This window comes from Cupressus sempervirens, chromosome 11, assembly GCF_028749045.1.
Source record: "Cupressus sempervirens isolate cs-2001-9-10 chromosome 11, ASM2874904v1, whole genome shotgun sequence".
In the NCBI taxonomy this organism is placed as follows: domain Eukaryota; kingdom Viridiplantae; phylum Streptophyta; class Pinopsida; order Cupressales; family Cupressaceae; genus Cupressus; species Cupressus sempervirens.
Genome location: NC_143128.1, coordinates 701,162,503 through 701,183,545, shown reverse-complemented (window position 1 = coordinate 701,183,545; position 21,043 = coordinate 701,162,503). Strand labels below are relative to the sequence as shown.

At 37.3% G+C, this 21,043-nt stretch overlaps 1 protein-coding gene across 1 annotated transcript in view; it reads left to right on the top strand.

Moving 5' to 3' along the window:
- Positions 1 to 21,043, top strand: part of LOC149531620 (Nuclear transport factor 2 (NTF2) family protein) — a 105,697-nt gene that overhangs the window by 36,322 nt on the left and 48,332 nt on the right. The window contains exon 2 of the mRNA XM_089809462.1: positions 17,623 to 17,740. Coding sequence (XP_089665588.1) covers positions 17,623 to 17,740 — 118 coding nt within the window. The remainder of the gene's footprint in view (positions 1 to 17,622; positions 17,741 to 21,043) is intronic.

The window sequence follows — 21,043 nt, the reverse complement described above, 5'->3', positions numbered from 1 at the left end:
TGAATCGTGTTATACATGTGTTGAACTTCTTACCCTATGCGGTAAACATTTGGCGCCGTTGCCTTTGAATCCCTCACATGCATAGGAGCTTTTTGAGAGGTGGGGACTAGATTTTATTGGACCATTGAAGGTGAGTAAAACAAGGTGCTGATACATCGTGGTAGCTACGGAGTACTTAACTCAATGGGTGAAGGCTAGTATCAGGAAAGCACAGGTGGAATGGGTAGTGCAAATGCCAGTATTTTGCACCAGAGACTACGAAGGGTTTTTGCGAATTATGATTGAAACATATGACAGGTTCTCCAGAATCAGTACATTTGAATATCTTGGTTGCAAGTTAACAGTATCATTCAAACCGGCGGATTTTACACGGGTTTTTGGCATACCTGGTCATGCATAGGGAGGGAGAAAAATAGAAAGCAAGCCGAAAAAGTTAAGCCATGAGGTGAAGATGAAGTTGATACAACTTGTGTGCGAAGACCTGTCACAAGTAGAACAGGAGGCTCTTTCATACACGTCCAAAGGCAGAGGACTAAAGAAATCTCATATCCAGGAGGGGCATTGGCGTTGTTTGATGGACATAGTTAAAAGCGGTCTCACAGGTTCGAGCCGTGCTTCAGATATCTCGTTTCCACACGTAGCCATGATGAATGGAATCTTGCACGACAGAGTGTATGATTGGGCAACACTATTGGCCGAGCAGATGTCAGAGTTTATGACATTGCAGCACAAAACGTTCTATATGCCACATTATGCTATTGGTTTGTTTTTGGATGCGACAACGCGGATGATCCCGAATGATGCATTGGAGGCAAAACTTGGACCACTCGCACCTGGCGAACCACCTATAATGTAGTGGAAGCACTTGGATACTCTCGGCACCAAAACAGTAGGGCAAAAGCGACCAAGGCCAGATGGTGGCGACACAGATAGTGGCCGAGAGGAGACATCTTCAGAGGAGAACGGATCTGAGGGGGAAGAGGAAGATGATGAAGAGGTAGGAGTGTGCTTTCGACTACGACACACTTGGTTCCTGTAGGTATACATGGTATCCTAGGGTTTGGACAGATTAGACACCCGATAGTGATGACGCCAGTCTCAGTTACAACGTAGCCCACCGTAGAGACATGAGCTGTAGCAGAGTCACATCCAGCACCGACGGAGACAGTAGTCCAAAGGCACTGATGAAGCCGGCTCGTGAGACCCTACTCGATATAGGAGAGACTTTCGTACCGAACAGGGAGATGGAGATAGACATGGAGACAGGGGTGTTGGAGGTACCTGTAGGCGAGGAGTTGGGGGCACCAGGTGTCCGACTGGATGCAGTAGAATCTGATGCGATGGTCGCAATAGACACGACACTGATGGCATCACCTAAGCAGGACAGCGAGAGAGAGGACAAAACCCAGAGGGTGAGTGCTTTTCTAAGTACGAAATTCCACCAAACTCCGGCACCTCGAGTGACATACTTGCCGACACCCACACGGGAAGCAGTGTCAGAGAAGGAGTTCGCGCAAACACGGAGTGAAGGAGTGCTGCATAGCGCTGTTGAGCATATGGCGGATGCAATGGAGAAGGCTATGGGTATACAACAGGAACACCCACTAGCGCAGGAGACAGTGTTGGTAGAGGTAATTTTTCTTGATGATGTCGCAGCTCTAGCATCTCGAACTCACGAGGTTCTGGCTTCAGCAAAGACGCAGACATTGGAGTCAGTAGGGAAGGAGCTGGAGAGAGTCATATCCTTCATATGGACGGGATGTCCAGCTGCCTTTACGGTTTGTTTTGAGGAGAGGGGATGGCTCAATGTGGAGACCACAGAGATGCGACAGGATTGGTCAATGACGAGGGAACCTGAGAGGGAGGGCCGGATTGAGGTACTGATTCAGGAGATCATGAGGTTACACAGAGAGATATATTACACCCTTCGGAGGAGTTAGGTGGACCAGCTAGCAGCTGAGGGAGCTCGGGAGGAGTCAGCTGCCAGGTTTGCTTCGAAGAGGGCAGCCTGGGAGTCGGAGCAGGTGGCCTAGCAATCCGAAAGGACAGCCCTATTAGCAGCAAAAGAACAGTTAGCAGCAGCAAATGAACAATTGAGGACAAAAAAGAGAAGATGGCAGCAGAGAAGGAGAAGGAATTGGGAGAGGTCAGAGAGGTGATGCAGTTAGCCTTAGAGCTCCAGTTGGAAGCAGAAGCAGAGTTGAAAATCAGAAAAGAGCAGGTCTACAAGCTAAGGGCAAAGGTGAACGAGTTGCGGAGACGGACGACCACTACGCCAAGGATGCATCCCTCTGTCTAGTACTTATGCATTGATGTACTTCGTTAGAAAATTTTGTTAATGAATTTTGTTGTATTGTCGTCTGGAGACGACCTTTTTTTTTGGGGGGGATGATGTTGTCGGCTACACTATACATTTTACTGACAACATCAATCTTTGTTGCCGCTCCTGGTCCAGCTCTCGATCTGATAGCTCCATGATGTTTGTTCTCCTGCATGGGAAAAATGGGGTTAGATCTGAAAAGATCTAAGCAATGATTGGTTATTACCAACTATGTACCCAGACATGCTATATATTTCCTATTCTGAATACATATAAAAACAACAGAATGAATTCTAAGTGCTTTAATGCAAGAAGCGGAAAATATAATGTTAAAGGGACATATTAACTTTGGTATGAAACCTTTCATTGTAATCAAGAATAGATACAATCACAGGAGAGTGGTTTTATGAGTGTCACGAGCCCGTGCTCGAACCTTATGAAACAATCATCATTATCATTGCTGTAACTCACAATGTATTCGAAAAGAAACAAAGAAAACAGAGAGAAACCATCTTTGATATTGGTGCCATGAAGAGAATTAGTTATCTGTTGGAGAATGAATTGCTGGAAAAATAGAGCAGTCCCTTGTAAATCTTGAGTATTCTCACTGCTGATGAAAGTTTTAAATTTTGAACAGCAGGGTTCAGATATAACTTTCAGCATCAATCTTTCAAAACAATCTTTATGAAAAATGGTAAATGCTGAAACATATGGGATATACATATAGCAAACCTTCATGATGGTGGCTCAGCAAAAGAATGTGAGAAAGGAAGAAAGGAAATAGCTAATGCTTAATTCGAATCTATGAGGTTCTAGTTTTCAAAGAAAAAGCCACATTCTGTATTTTGCCATCCTAGGTCGGCCTGACCTATAGATTTAGCAAGTAGCTCGCTGTGAGATTACATTATGAACCTACATTATCTTGGTGGTTAGTTCATCTCAAGGTTTCCCAGTTGGCATTTTATCATGTGAGAACTTGATGTCTCTGGGATCTTTGGGACTTCTTGAACTATTCTACAGACCATAAAATATTTTGTGGACAAGCTTTCAAAAAGTGGCAAGTGGATAGAGGCCATCAGATATGCTCATGCATTTAGTGTAATGGATAAAATAAAACCGGCAGATTTGTTGAAAGCATATTTGGAAGATAGACAGAAAGCTATAGAGGACATGGCGAAGAAGGGAGGAAAAAATCCATCTTATCTGCTTAATTCAACAATTGAGGAGATTATTGCCATAAATTCAGTCATCAAGGTTGTCAAAGAGTATAATCTGGAAGATATATGTCCACTTGCTGGTTTACAAAATAAACTTGAGAGTTTGCAAAATGAACTTGAGAGGTTGCAAAAAGGTAAAGAGATGGGAATGGATATAGGGGAACACTGTTTGTCCAAGATCAGAAAAATGAAGTCAATAAGAAGGCTGCCTCATCTACGCAAGAGAAGATGATGGTAATTACACCAAAGGAGAAGAAAGCTTCTGATGCTAGGTCTATGAAGGAAGATTATACCATAGAAAAGGAACCCGATTTCAAGGGAAATAACAATAGAAGTTTGAAAGGAAGCTCCAGCAACAAATTTCCTTCCAAATTAAAAAAAAGCAATGCCAGCAAATTCAGCAAATAATTTCATGGCGACATGTGTGGAAAACACAGAAATGGCAAACCAAATCTTTTAAAATACCTTTCATATTCATGGCTGCCAAGAGGAAAACCAGAGAAATCCCTGATTTCGAAGCTCAAACAAATTTCTTTCTTGGCCACGCACAAAACTAATGGATTCTTCATGCTATGGCGGCTATCAAGAATAGAATATAGCAGCAAAATAACAAATCCATGCTTCCGGCAAGTGCTAGCAAATGTCTTTCATGGTGGCTTCATCAAAACAAAACCCTCATTTTCCTCAATGGCAGCTGAAGACCAGTGAAATCCTTCACGAATTCTCCAGCAAGCGCTTTCATGGCGGCCAAAAGTAGAAGACCCAACAAAAATGTAGAGAAAAAGGATGGAAAAGCGCATTGGAGGGCTCTGGTTTTCCTCTCAAACCCTTGTTTTTCTTCATAGCGGCAGCTCTCTTCTTTTCGCAAGTGCAAGAAGACCAAATGAAGGGTATAACATGCTTTTAGGGTTCGAAATGCCCTTTATCCAATGCTCATGTCCAGGAAGGGGCTTTTGCCTTGTGTTTAAATTTCCCAATATTGCAAGCTTTGACGCCCATGTTATGAGTTTGTGATGTTTTAAAAAGGCAAATACAACTTTTCTTACCCTTATCTCAATACTTAGTGTTTTTAATTATTGCAAAGTTTTTGTTTTTTTAAAATTTTTTTTAAAAAGGTTTCAAATTAAATATGTTTCCTTGCAATAGTATTTTATTATAATATAATTTATTTTTGTTATTTTAATAAGTATCAATTATTCTAATAGAATATTAAGTGATTAATTATTATCACTTAATATTTTATATAAAATAATTAATATTTATTAAAATAAAAAGAATAAATTATATTATAATAAATTGCAAATTAATAAATATTAAATGCTTTATATTTTATTTTCGAAATATAAATCATTTAATAAATATTATTATGCAAAAAAATAAATATTTAATTTTCTTTTAAAAGGTTAAAAGACAGATATTTTGCAAAACATTATGACTAAGTGTTGAGTCAAAGGTGAGGATTTTTTCTTTAAAGAGGAATTATTGCATTTTGGAGACTTTTTGGAGTCTGCTTGGAGATAATGACTGCATTTATGAGGGGCAGTTATGAGGATATTATCAAACCATGCCTTTTGGGCTATTTTGTACACCTTTTGAAGTCTTTTCAAAGGCTCAAGTTTGGCCTTAAGGGCTGAATCCGACCTAGCATTTATGGCTTTCAAAATGCAGTTGGATGGAAAGTGCACAAGTATGAGTTGAAGGCTTATTTTGTTGAGGTTCTTTTTCATCTCTGCCTTGCTGTTTTTGTAAGTTTTTCAGACTTCTTGACAGGAGCAGAGACCTTTTTGTAACCCATTATTCAGAGAGATATACAGATTTGCAGCACTTTTAGATAGGAATTTCAGTTTGTGCCTTCTCTTTTTCTGTGTTTGTGTGTCATATTGATGCCTTCTATAGGATTGTTTTAGTCTTTTGCAAGTTGAAAGTTGTGTTATAGAGTAGTTTTGGATTGTGAGTAATTTATCCTCCTTTTAGAAATTGTTATTTTAGCCTTCTTATCAGTTATTGATGCAAGGATTCTGGTTATTGAATTGTGCAAAGGAGCTTCCTTGTTATTGTTTTTATTATGTGCTGGTTATCTATTAGATCTTAGAAATACTTTTTTGGTGCATCACCCTTAGGATTTAGATTTAGATTTTTTGCTATCCTTCTACCCTTTTTCCTCCATCAAAAAGATCAGTTTTAGGTCGTATAGAGTGATTTACCAGATAGGAAGCCGGCCTAGAACTCAGAGATTCATTCTAGCCACAGTTTACCCACAACCTTGGAATGTTTCCATGTTACTCCAAAAGGTTAAGTTTTCTACAAACTTAACAGGGTGCAATTTGGGTAGATAACAATCTTCACGAGTACAATTTAGCCCATCTAGACATCTTGCCAAGAGTCATAGAATGAACCCTCCAACTCGCCTATCCAATTTTCCTTGACATAAACACAAACATACATCCTACAAAACAAGCTATCCTAGCAACCACATCCAACATCATTTTCAACTCTCTCTAAATCACCAAGCATCCAAGACTAAGTAGGGGATCCGAGGTACCATAGAAGATCTTCAAAAGATCCGACCTACCGGTTAACAATTGGCGACTGAACTTGGCGATCCGTGGATACTCAACTTCACCAATGATCACTTCATTTGGCTGACAATCATGCCACACAACTTGGGTTAACTGAATGTGCTTCCTCCAAGCTATCTCGAGCCCTCCAATCTCAATCTGTGCATAATGATTTGATTCACACCCCCAGTCTACCGTTAGATTCATGCAATCCAAGTGTGTTTTCTAATGGAGCAACACACTGTTCCATCAAGTTCAACAGAGGAGTGTAGAAGATGTAATGTTTTTGTGCTTCCATTTTACATCCTAGGCTACCCAATTTGAAAATTATGACTCGATTTGATTGCGAGCACACAATCCGGATTTTCTTGGAAAGAGCTTCAAATCCGCTTTGAATCAATTCCTAATCCACTAGAAATTGCCTTAAATCAGTTCCAAACACTTAGGAGCTCCTCCTAAACCCTTCTCCTCCACCCAAGGAGGTGAACGTAGCAAAAATATAATGAGATGTCATTTTTTGGGCGCAAGTTTTATTGGCATTCAACCTGCGAGAAGTTTCTGAATTATCACTAAGAAGTGGCAATATATCGCTAGGAAAACGTTAATTTAGTGTCGAGATTTTGCCAACTTCTTGGCTTGAGAATCTGTCGATAAAATCATGACTTTTCTCACCGCATTTCGGCGCTATATTGAACTATGCTTCAGACATTGCACCATCAGACAGTTCCTCTATTTTCTCAATGTAGTCCTACCTTTCATTTAACCTTGTAGTCAGTTTGTTTCTTATTGCTAGGAATTGCTTTAGCTTATCTCTCAGTTCATGAATCATAACCTCTTGTTCCTCAAGATCCTTTTGATACCTGTACCTTTTCATCTTCAGGGCCCTTTTCCTCTAGCTATTAGGCTATTCTTCTTCGAGGACCTATGCTCTGATACCAATTGTTGGTATGAAATGGTATTGAGATGGGGGTGAATCAATACAATAAGTAATTTACTAATTCAAACCACCTAACATCGTCGGTTACATTATTCAATCAAATAATTGTTGTAATGAAATAAACTAAACTCACCAATCATTCATAATACACATAACACATAACACCAGTATTTTGGTTTCATGGAAAACCCCTATTAGAAGATAAAAACCACGGTAGGGATGGTACTCACAAATCCTTTCATGTAGTTAAAAGGTTGCCCTGTAAGGAGCTTACAAAAACTCATTCTGAGAGTTCAACCTATTAGGAGTGCTTTGTACACTATTAGGAGTACAATAAGATCTATTAGGATCTACCTCAATTAGAGGATTTAGAACTTCTTTTGAGAGTCCACCATATTAAAGGATTTTATAGTAACAAGATCAGTTAAAGTCTACCCAATTAAGGGATTGCCCTCATTGTAAATATTAGGTAACAATAACTTGGTTGACCTGCCTTTGGCACCATTTTCCTATCAAATCCTTTCTACTATGATTCTCACTTCAACTTCCCTTAGCTTGATCTTTGCTTCTGCAATCATCTCTCTGTGTTCGTCTTCACCTATCGCTCTGTATTTACCATCAGCTTGTACTCTTTCACCTGCACCGTTTTCTCTTTGTGTCTCATTTCTTTCTTCACCTCTCATCCTTCTTTTACCTGTATTCCTTTTGCCGCCTAATCTCATCCCTTTATTCAAATTACTTGCTTGTCGTGCTTGCATCTTGTTTGCTCCACATATCTCTCTATCTTCTATATGTTTCTAGTCCTTTCCTTTGATCATCATTGGATTCTCTTATGTAATTCCCAAGATAAGTCAGAATGTGTTTGAGTTGCTGAGATTCCTTGACAAATTCTCTATACCCATTTGGCTTCCACTGTCCGACTATTATTGTGTTCGTTCCATCTTCTAGAAACTTCAACTACATCGATTCTATCAATCACGTAATCATATTACCTATCATTTACCTTATATTAGCGGTCACAACTAAGTGTCACCGATCATGCATGTTTCTTCTACACCTATGTTGCCATGCTTCCATCAATGATAACCTTAGGACAACTATTTATTTGACTAGCCAAAGCCAATAATCTCCAAGCTTTAGTGCCAAGTGCCAACAAATAAATCATCTCCAAGTGAAAGATTTGAGGAAACCTTGCAACACTTTAAAACAATATTAAGTAATCCACCTGTTACTGATTTTTAACTTATGTGAAAAATCAGTTTCATATAAGAAAAAGATTTCATAAACAAAAGTGCATGTTCAATTCATGTTTACAATCAGATATTCTTTTTGCAATTCCTTCTATTGTAAACAAAAGATGAAAAAATAAGCTGAAATGTCCTTTGTATTCATTATCAAAAGATGAGTACAACTGAGATATGCATTTGATGAAATGCAACTGACATGCCAAATGAATATACATCTCTCACACAAAGGGCTGCAAGAGGAGCCACTATTACTCTATTGCTAAGATATTACCTATTCTATACAAATGGAATGAACATAGAAGAAAAGAAAAGAATAGGTATGTAATAGGTCATGGGTAACCAGTCATTTTCTGTGATGAATGACTGGTTGTGCTTCCTCTGGTTTGCTTCCTAGTATCAGTTGCTCCGTGCCTCATTTCCAAAGCTTTACTTGTGCCCTCCAATAGAAAGAGTAATGAGTTAGATCAAAAGATCTAAGCAATGCCATTGCCTCCTCTTGTACATACATATCCTATCCTAGTACCATCTCATACATTTGCATAGGAAAGGAAAGGTATTTTGGCAAGAGAGCATAAATCACATGCATGTATCAGAAATACATGAAAAGAGGTCTGTGTCTAAATCAACCGAATGAAAGCGTTAAAGGGACATTACTACCAGTTTTGAAACCTTTTGCTTCCATATATGCGAGCGTGATAATTGCAAAAGTACAACAGAGGGATGCATTTTGTGTTGATAAGAGATAAACATCAAGAGAAGTGGAGGCCTTATATTTCAGGGTAGAGAGACATTAGAAGTACAGAGTAGACAAGCAAATTGTGTATTCAGAGGGAAGAAGCCAAAAGCTTCAGATTTTGCATTATAAGTGTCACAAAGCAAAGACTCTTAACATACAATTTCTCTGCATACCCAATTTGGGTTAAATGAAACTCTTTGCAAAATAACAGGAGTAAATTGTAATGGCAGCTTATAACTTCAGGTTTACGACAGTATGAGCAAAGGCAACAGTAAACATGCCAAAGAAGTTTACCTTCATAAAGGCTCAATGGAAATACTAAGAAATGAAATCAGCAAGTACATCAGACAGTATCAACAGATACATCAGAAGGTGCCTTGTTAACAAGTGGGGAGTAATGCTAAAGTTGAAGGCAGCAAAAGAAAGTGTAAGGAAGAAACCCTCATCCAGTTTCTCCATCAAAAGAACAACATAATCACTAGAACTGAGAAATTGGGCTGAACCAGAATCACTAGAAGAAGCAATGCATCACAAATCTACGTGAATAAAAGAAAGAGTGATTATTTTAAAAAGGAAAAACTACAGGTGATCAGCATGGTGATACATTACAAATGCGAGTTTGACAATCCCTGTAGCAGAATAAAGAAAGATCAAGCCAATATTCTAGCAAATGCAAGGAAAGTACCTACAATTTCCAGATCTCAAGTCCTGCGCTTAGATACAAGCCCTGAAGTAATCTTAAGCATGGCACAGAGTTATAGCAGCAAATCTTAAAGTTTTCAAAGAGTTGAAAGATATAGAAGGAAAGGACACATATCCAGTTTTATATCACATACAAATGCTATAGCATAACAGAAAATAAAACCCTCATTCAAGAGAAATTAAAGTAATAATGCATTTATATTTAAGAGCCAAAGTATTCAGCGGGAGAAACCATGAATATAACATGAGGAAGTCAGTATACCCTCAACGGGAGGAAACTTGCTACAAAATGCATTTTCAGAAAAATACAAGAGGGGTTTTGTCTCAGACAAAGCAAGCAATGGGAAACTGTCATGTTCTATGGTAACAGCATGAAAGATCCAGATTAATAATAGCAACTTCTATGGAGTATAAATTCTGCAGCCATGTCTTATTCATACATTAAGACTGGAACATATCATGAGAAGATGTAAAAGAGCCTGTGGCATAAATTCGTAATGAAGCATCAAGCAAATTAAGATAAATGGTTGTCAATTTTCAGAGATTGACAAACACCCAATTCAGATTTATAATTGCTGTAAGTGTTAGACTACACAAAATCTGCAAAGACCCATTTTGGGTTGTTTGGGGAAATCAAACCTTCAATGGCAGTAAGTGACAATGCTTGTGAAATGTATAGCAGTGGTGTGCAGAATTTTTACTCAAAATTGCTTAGAAAAAGCGTGCAGGTTATCAAGAAAATCATCAGAAAATATCAATGGCATCTCACCTTCTGAATTGGGCTTAAGTTTTCCAGTGAATGGGAACAAAAAAACTCAAAAAAGCTTGCTAGCTTGAACTAGCAATGGCATCTAAAATAGGTCACTCCAGGTTCGAAGCTCGTCATCAGAGAAGAAATGTGTCAAGAAAAACTAAGATATTGTCAACAAATCAAACTTTGAGATCTACCAAAAACGGCATGGAGTTTTTTTTTTTTTTTTTTTTTAAATGGCAAAATATTTGGGTTTTACCTTCAAAGATGCAGATCCGGCCAGGAAGGTAGAGAGAAGAGAAACAAACTCTTCATGGCTGTTCCAAATGAAAGCTAACCCCAGACCCAGCCAAGAAAATGCAGAAAAAGCCGAGTATGAAACCAGTAATGGCAGCTGTGGATGGAGTTGAAACCCTATACATCCATCCTTCTCGAACCCTCCAATACTTCACGCCAAATGAAGAGAGGAAAATGAAATGTTTAGGGTTGAAATAGATCATATAAACTCTTTATCTTGTTTTCATAAAATGTTTGAAGTCTGCTACATTTGAATAGGATGGCATTTTCATTTCCTTAATTTTCCGTAGGGGGTAGTGCTAAAGTCTATGTGTTATTTATAACACTTTATTTTGCATAAAGTACTTTGCAATATAAGATAGAAATATTAAATGATATAATTATAAATCATTTAATATCTTTTATTCTAGTTGCAAAATAAGGAACTTAATTCTTCACCTTGTTATAAGTCCAACATGACATGTGTCATAATGTTCAGTTTTAGAAGGTTATGGAGTGAAGACTTGGTATTATGAATCAATTGAGTCATAAGGCGTACTTCTAGGAGTTAGTTTTGGGTCAAATTTGACTTTGTTGAGCCAAATTAGGAGTCTTTATGATCAGTTGAAGCACTTTATGGGCAGTTCAGCACGAGTCATGGGTTTCTTAATGACTTAGTGGAGTTTATGAGGCAATTAGTCATCATTTTGATGAGTATTGACTCCTATTTTGGAGGCTTTTTTCATGGATTTGACCCCAAGGGGTTTGTACTTAGTCTTTTGGGACAACTATTGGTTTTTCAGTTCTGATTATGCAGAGGAGAATTTGGTGACATTTCTTTGGTCCTAAGTCTTAATCTGATATTTTTCTGTAACTTGTTTTGAATTCTGAATATATAGACTGAATTATTTGTGAAGTTTTTTGCAGAAAGTTGCCCTTCTTTCTTTCTGTTACTTTGTGTGAATTCCTGATTGATGAAATAGGAAAGAGGATCTTAGGATTCCTTAATATTTTGTCTCATCTTTCACCTAGTTGCAGAGTGTACTTTGTTTGCAGGTTATAGTTTGTGTCTTCGATTTTGAGATGTTATGAGAATATCTTTCTTTTCTTTAACTCTCAATAACCGGACCTTACTCTGAAATATTTATGCAGACTTGTATAGGATTGGAGTGTTTTGTATACAAGGAAAATCTTACCAATAATTATCAGTTGTGTGCTCAATATTCTCAAGTTTGGTGTATCACCTATTAGTTTAGGTTCAACTTTAGGTGTTTATTTCTGCATTTCTTCCCCTTTTCCACTCAAGTTTATTTGTTACAGTATTCAGAACTTAAGTGATTATCACAAGGAGTCGGCCTATAACTCAGAGATTCACTCAATTCAGTAGAGAAATCACATTACCTATGAGTGATTCAGTGTTACCTGAAATTTCTAGTTCATTTCAGTGAGTTTGGTAGGGTGCAAATTTCAGGCCTCAACATCACCATGAAAAACCAACAATGAATTATCAATTACTTTGACAAGTATTATAACAAAAACTTCATCAAGTCTCTCTCTTAGCTAATCTATTGTAGTCTCCTATACTAAAAGCTTTGTCCTATTCTGATCTCCTAAGCTCATCCTTTACTAATTAGAAGGCCTTGGCCTTTTATAGTAGTTCTATTACAACGAAGGGCCAAGATCGATAAAAAATCAAGGGCTACGATTTAATCCTACACACCATAATTAAGGTTGCCAAACTTATAACCAATTACATGAGGACATTGATTTATGGGCTAATAAGAAAATTACAAATATTTTTTCAACCAATGAGAAAACGGGACACTTGGCATTTTCTTATTGGAGACAACCAATTGCCACCTTATCATCCCTATCTCATGTTTGGAGTCTTGGCTTGAGATGATGTTTGTTAAAACTACAAAAGTATCTCTCAATATTTGAGATTTTCTCCATCCTTTGAAATTTCCACATTGAATTAACTTGAATCACTTGCATCTTCGTGAACCCGTGAACTTTATCTTTCTTGATTCGTCTTGAATATGTCCCATGTAGCTAGATCTTTCATGCTTTCCTGAATTTCCTCTTGATTCCAATCTGAATTTGAAAGGTTGATAGGTTGACCATGAATCTTTCCTTCTCACTTGAGTCCTTGGGCTTGAGCCATCTCCTTGTAGCATCCACTTGAATTTTTGAGGCCTTGATCATCACACTTCTCTCTAGCTTCTCCTTCTTGTATTCACCTTGCAAAACAAAGGAGAAAAGCATTAAAAACATGAAAAAAATCTGAAAATAAAATCACATCAATAATAAACAAAATAGATTTCTCTTATTCAAGATTAAGCCTTTCTATCCTCTTGCAATGACCAATATCTCGGGTATTTTTAGAGGCTTGGAAGAAAATATTCTTGAGTGGAAATTCTAAGGCGAAAGGATTTCCACAGTACGAATCCTCTGGAGAGAGGATTCCATGGTGGGAATCCTTTGGAAAGAGAATTTCAACCAAATATGATAAAAATTCATCTCAATTTCAGTCACTTAGCATTAAAATTCCTTTCTTCTTCAACTCTTTGATGTATCCACTTGATTTGTCTTTCATTTTGTATGAGGAAAACAACGCTACAAGGAAAGGGGGAAATTCCAAGTTGGGAGGATTATTGTGTTGGGAATCCTTTGGGGAGAGGATTTCCACCAAACATGATTTATCCTTCCTTTCAACAATTTCCAACACTTCCATTGTTATCAGTCAATTTCCAATGATCTTGCTATCAACATTTAACTATGTATTTTTTCAGTCAAACTCATTGACCAACTCAACTCGTTTGCAGTACTTTTCCAACTCGACTCACTTGCATTGCTTTCCAACTCGATTCATTTGCATTGCTTTCCCGACTTGACTCACTTGGATTTCTTTCCAACTTGGCTTATTTGCATTGCTTCTCCCAACCCAGCTCATTTGCATTTCTTTCCCGACTTGGCTGACTTGCATTGCTTTCTCACTCAACTCATTTGCATTGCTTTCCCAACTTGGCTTGCATCCATTGCTTGGCTTGCTTGTGTTGCTTTTCTGACTTAGCTGACTTACATTGCTTTCCGCTTAAGTGACATGTATTCCTTTCCCAACTTGTCTCGCTTTCGTTACTTCCCCACTCATCTCGCTTGCATTGCTTTCTCAACTCCACTCCTTTGCATTGTTTTTTCCAACTCGACTCGTTTGCAATGCTTTTCTATCTCAACTCACTTGCATTTCTTTCCATCTTGGGCGAATTGCATTGTTTCTCCCAACTCAACCAATTTGCGTTTCTTTCCCAACACAACTCACTTGCATTGCTTTCCCAACTTGGCTCGCTTGTATTGCATTCCAACTTGGACCATGTACATTGCTTTCCCAACTTGCATCACTTGCATTGTTGCATTGCTTTTCCAACTTGGCTTGTTGGCATAAGATGCTATGTCGATTTATAAATAGATACAAATCATTACCATTGATTCAAGGGATAATATAATCCAGTTTTAATACATCAGTGATCAACTTGCGTGTATAATAGACAATGAAGACTTGATACAATTGAAATGAGGTTGTTCCCTTATCAAATTCTCACTTGATAAAGTGTAGGACTATCACAACAAACTATGCTGAATATACTGAGAAGATGTTGACAGTGTTGTTATTGATATCAAAACTCTTATAGCTGTAAATGTTCATACCATTAGATGTTTGTTGGTTGTATGTTGGATATATGTGTTTTTCTTATGTGTTGAAAAGAGTAATTCAATGCAATTTTTGATGAATGTCTCATTCCTATGGTTTTTTTTGGTACATCTGTATATTTGGGTGATCACCAAAGTATGAAGGTTTGGATAGAGTTTGTTGGTGGTTGTGTTTTAGAGTTCTTCCGGACATCCCTACTACCTAGATATTTATGCAACATATCAAATGCTTTTGGTTCAATGGTTATATTTTGTTTAGATAGGTTCTATCCAAAATTTACTGAGCTTTTGGTAATTGTGTTATGTAACGTGTATTTCTTAAGTGCAAACTATCTTTAGGTCTTGTGGTAATGTGGTATGAAGACTTCATATGTATGACCTATTTTTAGGTTTGGTGGGAGCATGTTAAACCTTAATTGTAATATTTTTTTTTGTGATGTAGCTGACATGTTTTGTGGCACTTTTGGTTCAATGGTTATATTTTGTTTAGATAGGTTCTATCCAAAATTTACTGAGCTTTTGGTAATTGTGTTATGTAACATGTATTTCTTAAGTGCAAACTATCTTTAGGTCTTGTGGTAATGTGGTATGAAGACTTCATATGTATGACCTATTTTTAGGTTTGGTGGGAGCATGTTAAACCTTAATTGAAATATTTCTTTTTGTGATGTAGCTGACATGTTTTGTGTCTAGGTTGACATATGTATATTGCAAATGGGGTGGCAAGTAGACTAGGTTTAACCATGGAGGAAACTCTGTAGTTAAGCACACTTGAGTTGGAGTAATACTGGGATGGGTAATCTCTCGGGAAGTCCCATTGCTTCACCTATGTGAGCATCACCTTGATCCAATGAGTGTTAAGTGTTCCAATCACTCTCATGAGAGATGGGTTCATATGAAGCACTACTCATTAAACATGGGTCAATGAGTTTGAATCACATAGTTGAATCTTGATAACAATATCACAATTCAACTTGCTGTGGAAAATATCTCCTACTTATCAATTGATGAGCTTAAGGGGCTTTCTGATGAATGGTTCATAAGACACAATACTCAATGAAGGTTTTACCAATGGGTTTTCAATAAGAATGGGTTTAACCATGGAGGAAACTGCGTAGTTAAGCATGCTTGAGTGGGTGTAATACTAGGATGGGTGACCTCCCAAGAAGTCTCGTTGCTTCACCTCTGTGAGCACCACCTAGATCCAATGAGTGTTAAGTGTTCCATTCTCTCTCATGAGAGATGGGTTCATATGAACCACTACTCATGAAACATGGGTCAATGAGTTTGACTCGAAAAACTACATAGTCAAATCTTGATAGCAATATCACAATTTGACTTGCTCTGGAAAATATCTCCTACTTAAAAATAAAGTATTCCAATAATGTCCTAAGGCATCCAATTGAATTCTCATTAATTCAGCAGGTGCTATAGTAAGTAGAGTAGTTATTTCTCATTAATGCAATAATATTCTGACCTTTATTGTCATAGTCGATGCTCCTATCAAACTATGTTTATTAATCAGTATGTCATTTGGCTTAACACTCATAACTAAAAGCTACACAAAAAAGTTGATGTTATAATCATAAATTAGTAAATTGCATTATTTTATAATGCATTCAAATTATATTTACATCTTATCAACTTTGCATAGAAAAGTGAACCAACTATAACCTATTTTCATCCAATCAGAATATTTTAATTGTTCTTATTGTTTACACAAAATATGTTTAATAGCATTAGCATTATAATAAGATATTAGTACTATTAGTGCTAGAACACATTACAATATATAATTCAATGAATAAACATTATACAATTAAGTGATAACAGAATTGACAACATGAACATCCGAGTACAATACACCATACACACCGACTCTTGGAAGTTGTATTGCACACTCCCAAATGCCAACCAGAGAATTGGAGTTAGAAAAAAAGCATGGTCATATGTTGGAGTATTATAGCATCTAATGCATAGTGGGCATTCATTTCACCCTACAATCTTGCTGAGTAGACTTACATAGTGGGAATTTATTGCCCCATCAAGAGAGTTTCTTTCTCCTGATTGGTCTGTGTCAACCCACTCATTAATTGTTGATTCTTTCGGCCTTCCATAAACCTAATCAGGACTGAGGTGGTGAAATCTGGATTGTTTATTTTTTGCTTAAATCCTGATCATCCATTGTAATCTAAGACCTATATAAAGGGCTCACTTCTCATTTGTAAAAAGTGAATTTTGAGATTGTTTGCTTAAGAGATACCAAGATAATAGAGTTGTCATTGAATTTTGGTAATCTCTTAATGTATACCACCGAAGTCTCAAATAAGAACGGAATTTGAAAATTGATGATTCATCAATTTTGAACTACCTTGTATGCATTGGCTTCCTCCTTATTACTTGTTGAGGGTTAAACCACTAATCCCAGCATAGGCTGACTAGCTTTATAATTATTATATCTAGGAAGTAATGATAGAGATAACAATCTCATTGTCAGCTAATGGATATGGAATCAAGTGTGCAACAACTTACCTTTTGGAACACCTACTTATTTCTGACTAAATTGTTTGATACATGTATTAAGTTGTACTCACTCTTGAAGTTTTCCCCGGTGACATTAATTTCTCGCAAAAAGATTTTGCTTGGCAATTAATCAACCCCATTAGAATTGATTGTAGGGGGCCCTTTGCATTCAGGCGAACAGTAGGGTTTACACATCAATTTTGATGTTTATGCTAGTGTTTCATATTGATTATTCAAAGTGAAGAATATTTTGAAAGTTACAATATATATTGTGTTCAGGATTGGATTTGTATATGCTTGGTAGGATGCAGATTTTGTTTAGAAATATCGTTAAACTGATTATAATTAATCTTTTAAATTTCCATTGGTCAGTACCATGAATTATGTTCTCCAAGAAATGCAGTAATTCAGTTTATATGTTTGTGGCTGTTTCTTGGAAAGCAATGTAATTTCATTAATTGCATGTACTTAGTTCAACCTTTCTAAAAGCATCCTTAAATAGGCTTTGTAGATGCTAATCATTATTATCTTGGATGGACAAAATTTGTGTGGCTTCCTGTTTTAGCTCTTTTTGTATATTTGTCCATGTTTATTTTTATACATGCACAAAGCTGAAATTTTAATGATTTTTGTCTTTTGAATGGTAGACAAAGCTGGTGCTCAGAAACAAATTGAAGATGGTAAAATTAAAGAGCATGAGGGAATTGATCAAGATAAGAAATTAGGGACACTTTCACAAGATATCATTCCTCACATCCTCAATTTGTTAGTATTTCTATCTATGAAGAGAACAATCTTGTAACACATCCATAGGGGTTATTTCATTAATGAGTTCCATTTTGTGAATTGGGCTATTAAAACTTATATCTTTTTGGAGTTCATGCTCAAACAAGAAAATAATGCAACTATTATGCAGAATACTTCACTCATAGGCATCTAATTTAGAAATTTTCTTTTTCTTTTTATGAAATCACATTAGTAGTAAAATAGAAGAAATTGATGTGATACATTTGAATAAACTATATTATTGTTGCAAGGTCCTTGTAATTGTAGTTTAGGTATCATAAGATCTTAGATGATTATGCATTGGAGCCTAGTTACCCTAATATGTATATTCCTTTATAAGATGAACTCGTGGAAGTTAGAGGAATTATTTGTTTGAGGAAGGAGCCTTAAGTTATGAGACAGAAATACAAAGAACAATGACATGGACTGTCTGTTAATCAGGGACCTCAAATAGTTAGCAGCAATCCTTCTTAATTGAAACAAGTACTGTACTTACACAGTGCTCTACCATTTCTCAACGTAAAAGTGGTATCCTTTTTCATGATATTGTATATTCCTTGGTGTTTAAATGCCAAGCATGTTCCTAGCTATTTATTATGGTTCCAAGAAATTGTGCACATAAAAATAAGCATAATTAAAGTAGGGAAAGTAACCTCAAAACCAAAGATGTCTCAAAGAACTCGGACTAGACCCAACAAGTTTTATAAATTCATCGTAACATTTTAATGATCTTGTTGTGACCTTGCATTTAGAACCAGATTTCTTTATCTTCAAGTGTAAACTTCAGTTTTTTCCATCTTTCCTGAAATGTGCTTATGAGAGCATTTATGATAACTGTACTGTTGAGTAGGCCTCATTGTGGTGCATGGGCCCTTAAAGATGCATGCGTATACAAGGATGAGATCTTGATATCACTTCAGTCAACATTCTTCTCTCTCCTTTGACCAATTTAATGTTCCCATCATAAAATAATTAATTAATCAAACCTTTGTTCATGGGTCGATTGATTTAGTATATCTCGGACCCATTTTTTGTTTTATTGTTTCCGGAGGTTTGGCGTGGGCTATATTTGTAAACCCTCGAGAAGTTCCTCCGAAGGGTATTTAAGCACGACATGTAGGTAGTAGTTGATATGTGATTTTGGATTATTTCTTATATTGCGAACTCCTGTTGGAGTTCTAGATTGTTCGCCATTTTGGAAGTGAAAGATCCTCCCTACTTGGCCGTACGGTTTTGGTAGGACTCAACCTTCAATCTATTCCGATTTCTCTATATTACTTCGCCTGGGTCTGGCAAATCCATGTCTATTATATTAGCAATAACAAATATTGTTGGTAGAACTTCCATTTCGTTGATATCTCTTATGTTTGTAAATCTGGAGTATTTATCTATATCGTTGGTCTCTTGGAATCATATGTGCATTAAATCAAACTCTCTAGTGTACGGACACCTTACGTTGCACAAGAACACCCTTCCATCCCATATTTTTTGTATGGCCCTCTACAAGTCGAGCAACCCTGCACATTGTCACCGTACGGTGAACTCCTTGCCTCACCTTGCATATCGTACGGTCACCATACTACCGTACATCCAGTCATTCTTGCTTCACCGTACATACCACACAGTCACCATATTACTATCTTACGAATAGTCCTCACATCACCCAAAACACCGTATGACTCGTTCCAACAACTCCCAACCATCATATGGCTTGTAACACCGTACAACATCCTTAATACTTGTCACCGTATGGCCTGCAATAACCTGCTACACCTGACCAAGGAGTTGTCGAGATCATCACAGTGGTATCAGAGAAAACAATCTTGCTAGCTTGTGGACAATGAATGAAAGTTTATAGCCGGAAGAGAAGAAGATCCCATTCGTTGATAGAATGGCAGACAAGAACCCATTGCTGCCGAACTCATGGCGCTACTTAAAAATCTTTTGAGGAATTAGGCACAAATCAATGATACTCAGCGACTTATGGAAGAAACTCTTAGGAAATTGGTAGACAATAAAATATCTGTTGAACAAAATGGTCATAGCGGGTACTCGGTGTCGGGTAAGGCAAACCCTCATCCAACATGCTCTCAACCTTCCATGTCGTCTTTCCCTACACGGATGGAGGTACCACATGGAGGAAAGCAGACAACCTTTGAGGAAGTTTAAGAATAGTTGAGAAAAGACTGGAAGAATGCAAATTTGGAGGACGATATATCCGGCAATGATTATATAGAACTGAGAATGAGATATTTTGGAGGCAAAAAGAAAGGATATTTTAACGATGATCTCAAAAGAAAGCTGAGTAAGGTAAATTTGTCACCATTTGATGGATCCATATCCATATCTACTCAAGCATGGGTAATGAAGGTCGATGCTTACTTCCAACTTAATCCAATGCCAGAAGAAGAAGCAATCAAATTTGCAGCACTACACTTGGAGGGAGTAGTGCATGAATGGTGGCATCATGGCACCATCACACTCGATCATAACCAAATAAATACCTATGTGGGATTCACTAAAAGATTGATAAATCGATTTGATGGTAAAGATCCGAAACTTAATTTCAAAGAATTGGCACAACTGAGGCAAATTGGATTGGTCGACCAGTACATCAACAATTTCAGAAACTCTCTGTTTTGGTCACAAACATTTTCAAAAGGAGACGGATAGTGCTCTGCATGGATGGACTGACGGAACCACTAAGGGGTTGGGTAAAAGGTTTCAATGCTGCCACCCTTTTGGAGGCTATAAAGAAGGCACAGAGCATGGCATCATCATAAACATCATCATCTCGAGGTTAGTCACACTCCAAACAGCCAGTATTTCCAAAGGACAAAGATAACAAACCTCTGTTGAAGAAGCCTTTGTTGGATGAAGCTACTAGACAAGAGCTATGAAGGAAGAAATTATGCTTCAATTGCAAGGGACCATGGGAGCCTGGGCATAGAGGCCTTGATAAAGGAAAAATACACTACATTGAAGTCATATCCAATGATGAGGACGATCAAGAGGATCTACCCACAGAAGACAACCATCCCCACAAGGACACCAAAATGGTTAATTTGAATCATATGGAGAGAATTGCAGCATTAGTATGGCATGGAGGAACCATCACTCTAGCCAGGAGCCTGAGATGTATGGTATTTCATGTATGGGGAACCCTTCAAGGACAAAGGTCATGGTGATGCTCGATAGTGGAGCCACTCTAAACTTCATAAACTCATCTTTGGTTAAACGAAGAAGTCTACCTATTGAGACACATGTGGGATTCCAGGCCGA